The sequence below is a fragment of the Phoca vitulina genome, unplaced genomic scaffold, assembly GCF_004348235.1.
Source record: "Phoca vitulina isolate PV1807 unplaced genomic scaffold, GSC_HSeal_1.0 scaffold16, whole genome shotgun sequence".
NCBI classification, from domain to species: domain Eukaryota; kingdom Metazoa; phylum Chordata; class Mammalia; order Carnivora; family Phocidae; genus Phoca; species Phoca vitulina.
In genome coordinates, this window is record NW_022589719.1 from 36,935,567 (window position 1) to 36,940,167 (window position 4,601).

Genomic DNA, 4,601 nt, shown 5'->3' on the forward strand with positions numbered 1-4,601 from the left:
GGTTTCACAATAGCGCTACTGCCATCTAGCGGCCACGGCCAGCCGCCGCCCGCCACGGGCTCAGCTCAGCTGTCCACCCCGGTATGGAAGAATCTAGAAGGCTCCCCCACCCCGGCCCCCGGGGGGTTTCAAACAGCAGGGGCAGCTAATGGGCCTTGCGAGTAGGGCCCTCCCTGGCGGGTTTGCACGGAGGTGGCGGGGGACCCTGCCATCTCCTGGAGGGCTCATCCGCAGAAGCACATCTAGGGTCCCTTCTGGAAGGGGAGAGCCTGAGACGGGGGCTTCCTCCCCGCTGGACGGAGACGGTGCACTGGACCCTCTCCCCACGCCCCAGGCCAGGCAGGATACACGGTCAAGAGAACCTGGCGGAATGTGCTGGAGCCCCACAACCCAGTCCAGAGGGGAGGGGGCTCAGCCAGGACCCCAGGGCACACCGAACGGGTCCAGCTCTGAGACCCAGGCCCCTGCAGCAGCTTTACCCCCAGGCCATCAACTGCCTCCCCCTCCCCCGGGGGCCTATCCCTCCAAGGACACGCGCTCCAGAGGCAGGAGCTTTGGTTTCTGCCTGAGCCCAAACCCCCGGGGCCTGAGGGGGCCTGCCCGAGCCCACAGCACATTCAAAGTCCAAGGGCCCAACACGGCTGGCCCAGAGGAGTTCCAAAATGCCCCGTGCCGTCTCCTGCCATGGGGTGAATGTGCTCGGAGCACCAGCTCCGCCTGGGGCTTCACTGGGGGTTAGGACTAAGTGCAGGCTCTGCTCCGCGCCCGCCATGGTCCTTGAGATCCTGCCTCGCAGGGCCTCCCTGGGCCCCAGGCGGGGGCCGCTGCACAAACACGTCCCCCGCACCAAGGTCACGGTCGTGATAAGTCACGCCCAGGACTTGGGACTCTGCCCGAAGCCCACTCACCAGCTGCACATAGGCCACCTTGTAGTCTGGTTTCTTCATCCTGACGTTTCTGTAATCCCTCTTCCTGTTGGAACCTGTTGGGGAGGGGGAGACACACTTTACTCCAAGCACGAGATTTCCAGTCCAACTCACCCAGGAACCCACTTTCTAGAAAGAGGCAAACACGTTAAGAATTGGTTGGTCTCCCACTGATGACGGTGTGTCACAGCCGAATGTGACTGGCTCACGGGTCCGGGCTGTGCTCGAGGACCCAGCGCCACCACCGTGGCTCTCTGCTCCGTGAAACACCCAAACGTGTCTCAAAGAAGTCAGGAGACCCATTTCTCCCGTTCGTCAGCACAGCGACCCAACACAGAAGGCTGCCGTCCCTAACAACTCAGAGTGCAGCGGGGGGTCAGGGAACCAAGAGGAAAGCACCCTGCTGACCCCGCTTCCGAGGTGGTCGAGGACAGAGCTTAGAGCAGAAGCAGGGTGGCCCACCCGAGCTCCAGCCCCAGCTCTGCCCTGTCGGCAGCGTGGGCCTGGGGAAGCCCCTGCAGCCCCGAGCACTTCAGCTCCCCAGCAAGAACCAGCCCCCCACAGCGGCTGGGACGAGGCCTCGTAAGCTCCGGGGGCGTGCCCACCCCCACAGAGGGCAGCAGGGGCCTGGCACGCACCATGCTGCACCCTCGTCCGCACGGCGGCCACGGGCACGTTGTAGATGCGCTCGAGGTAATTCCTGAGGTCCACCCTGGTCATCCTGGGGTAGAGACGAAAGAAAAGCAAGTCCCAGCCAGGCTGAGATGAAAAGCAGCCACCCGACCCCACCCGGTGCTCTCCTGTCCCCCACATACGAGTGGGGGGCCGTAGGGGCCAGGCTCCCAGGCAGAGCTCTCCCCAGGGAAGGGCCAATGTGGGGGTGCCCCAGGCTGCCAAGAGCCCAGCCCACCAGGTGGCCACGGTGCTGGTGGGTTAGGCCCCCTCCCCTTTCCACCTGAAATGGCATCAGCACCGTGGCCCTTGGCCACTCCTGCCCGGCCTCTGAAGGCTGCCACTCAAGCTCAAGCTGACCCCAGGCCCATGCACGGGGACGGTCACATCCTGAGGCATCAGAGCAGCGCCCTGCAGCCTGGGGGACAGTGCCCGGGGCCTCTGCGAGGGAACCGCTGGAAAACTAGGTTTTTGGAAGCTGTGGTGAGAAGCTCCGAGAGCCTGGGCCCAGGCGCCTGGGAAGAGCACGGAGCTCAATGCAGTTACAGAGGCGCTGGGCCCTCCACTGGGCTTCCCCCGGGTGGGGGGGCCGTGGGGGGAGGGGAGGGCGTGGGGGGCAGCCCGGCCTCACCCCAGGCTCTGCAAACAGCAGGCCCTCGGTCAATATTTGCAGAGCAGCTCAGAGAGCTGCCTGTGGTGTTTTCACAGCGGGGAGAAGCCACACGTAGGAGCCAGGTCTGCGACACCAGCAGGACGGCCAGCCCCCGGGGGCACTCCCCAGCCTGAATTCCTCAGGGGCTTACTCCATGGGGATCCGGAACTGCACGGTGTCCTCGGGCTGCACCGAGCCGGGCCGCACCAGCCGGATGAAGAAGTTTGTTCGGAAGACACGGAGCTGGGGGCCGCCCAGCTGGTACAAAGGGTACCTGGGACGAGGAGGTGTGTCCGCATCACACACAGAACACGGGACCCCGGGGTCGCCCCCCGCAGACCCCCATTTGTTTACCCATTGCAACAGGAGCGGGAAGCAAAGGGGGGGCGGCTCTCCACAGGCCAGCGCCCCAGGGCCCCCTCTGCTCACTGCACGGTCCTGCCCAGCGTGGGCCCCGAGACCCCCGGTGCCCATCAACTCGTGTGGGCTGCGGGCCCTAGGAAAGGGCTATGGAGTGACTCAAGAAATAGGCCCGTAGAGAGCACGCCCACCGTGGCCCCCGAAGGCACTGGTGGCCAGGCCTGGAGACCACGCTTGCTCAGAGTGACGGCCCCACGGGCAGGCTGCCTGCCGGGGAGTCGCTCCCAGCCCTGGCTCACCCCCCAGCAAGGGCGGGCGTCACTTGCACACGCTCCATGTGGGTGGGAGAAGCACCCGTCCCCACGACCCGTTAACCCCCACCCCTACCCTGGAAACCCGCAGGGCGAGCAGAGGCAGCTGCAAAGCAGTGAGAGGCCACCACCACCCACAGCCATGGCCCAGTGCACTTGCGCTCTGAGCTCGCGAGGGCAACGCAGCCAGCGGAGGGGGGCGCCTGTGGTCTGCAGAGGCTGCCAGGAGGCCAGGGGGCCGGGCCTGGGGAGGGTGGGCACGCAGGCCACGAGTCTCACCAGCAGCCTTGCTGGCCACTCTGCAGCACTGCCCGGGGCCGCCCGAGTTTGGGGGGACAACCAGCACCCTGAAAGGGGGGCTCAGGGAGGCCAAATTCTATGCTGGGCAGGATGAGGAGGGCCAGGGGGCGAGAGGACCAGGGTGAGCCTCAGGGCTGAGTGGGCACCTGGGGCATGTGGACGGTACGGGGGCTCCGGGAGGCTAGGGCACCGTAGGACTGAACGGCCAAGTGCCACCTACCCGAGGTCGGCCAGTGACCAAGTCGGCGCGTGGCAGTGGCCCAGCAGCACCCCCTGGGGCAGTCTCCACCGCAGGGCGGGCAATGCTGAGAGGCTGGAAGGGCGGCTTCTGAAGCGTGCAGGCCTCGTCCTCTCAGGGCCCACCGAACAAGAGGCCTGCCTCGTTTTACCCTCCGTTGGAGTTTGAGCCAATGGCTGGCCACCCAAGGGGCTCACTTATTCCCCCTGGTGACCAACTGCGGCACTGCAGTGGGGCAGGGGCAGGGGCAGGCCCTCCGGGGAGCTGTGCGGGTGGGGACCCTCCTTCTCTCCAGGTCCCTGGGCTCGAGGATGGAGGGGTGCCCGCGGCTGGGGGTGGAGGGAGGCCCAGTGTGAGGGTCAGAGGCCAGAGGCCTGAGGTGGGCAGGACATGAGTCTCCCGAGGCGTCCATGGTCTCGAAAACCTCCTGTCCTTCCCCACCCGCGGGAGGGCCAGAACAATCCCCAGGGCCTGCCCGAGCGCTGCTGGCCCCCTCCTCCGGGTCTCCCGTCGCCGGCCCGCACCACCTGTGGGCCCACCCCTCTCCCTCGGCCGCCTGACCCTCCCGGATTTCACAAGCCCGACACTCCACACGGCTCAAGTGCAACTCAGAATTTCTCCTGCCTGCTCCCAACACAGCGACCTGGCAGGCTGCCACCAGCCCTCCCTCCCTGCGGCCCCGAGGGTGACTCACCCGCGATCCCACCCCCCCCCCCCCCCCCCCCCCCCCCCCCCCCCCGCCGGCCCCCCAGGCCCGCGCCCCCGGCCACTCACAGCACATTCCGCGCCATCGCCGGCTTCCGGGCCGCGGGCGGAAGGAGGGGCACGCACGGCCCGCGTGGACCCGTCACAGCGCCCCCTGGCTTCCGGGAGGGCCCGCGGCGCCCCGCCCCCAGCCCCGCCCCGGCCCCGCCCCGCGCACCTGCCCCACCGCCCCGCCCCAATCACCTGTCGTCCCGCCCGTTCACTTGTCCCGTCGCCCCGCCCACTAGGTAGCCCCGCCCACGATCCGCCCACCGACCTGCCCATTGCATCGCCCCACCCTATTGCCCCTACTACGGCCCCGCCTACTGCCTCGGCCACCGCCCCCGCCCCGCCCCACCCCATTCACTTGACCCACCGCCCCGTCCCGCCCCGCTCCT

General features: G+C 67.8%; 1 protein-coding gene across 2 annotated transcripts in view; it reads right to left on the minus strand.

The window, feature by feature from the left end:
• MRPL23 (mitochondrial ribosomal protein L23) overlaps positions 1-4,305 on the minus strand; it is a 6,909-nt gene extending 2,604 nt beyond the window's left edge. For both annotated transcript variants that reach the window (XM_032415062.1, XM_032415063.1), the window contains exons 1-4: positions 4,234-4,305; positions 2,402-2,524; positions 1,565-1,647; positions 909-982 (exon numbers count right to left, since the gene is read on the minus strand). In XM_032415062.1, the coding sequence (XP_032270953.1) occupies positions 909-982; positions 1,565-1,647; positions 2,402-2,524; positions 4,234-4,250 (297 nt within the window). In that variant the 5' untranslated portion in view covers positions 4,251-4,305. The remainder of the gene's footprint in view (positions 1-908; positions 983-1,564; positions 1,648-2,401; positions 2,525-4,233) is intronic.
• Positions 4,306-4,601: the final 296 nt, after the last annotated feature.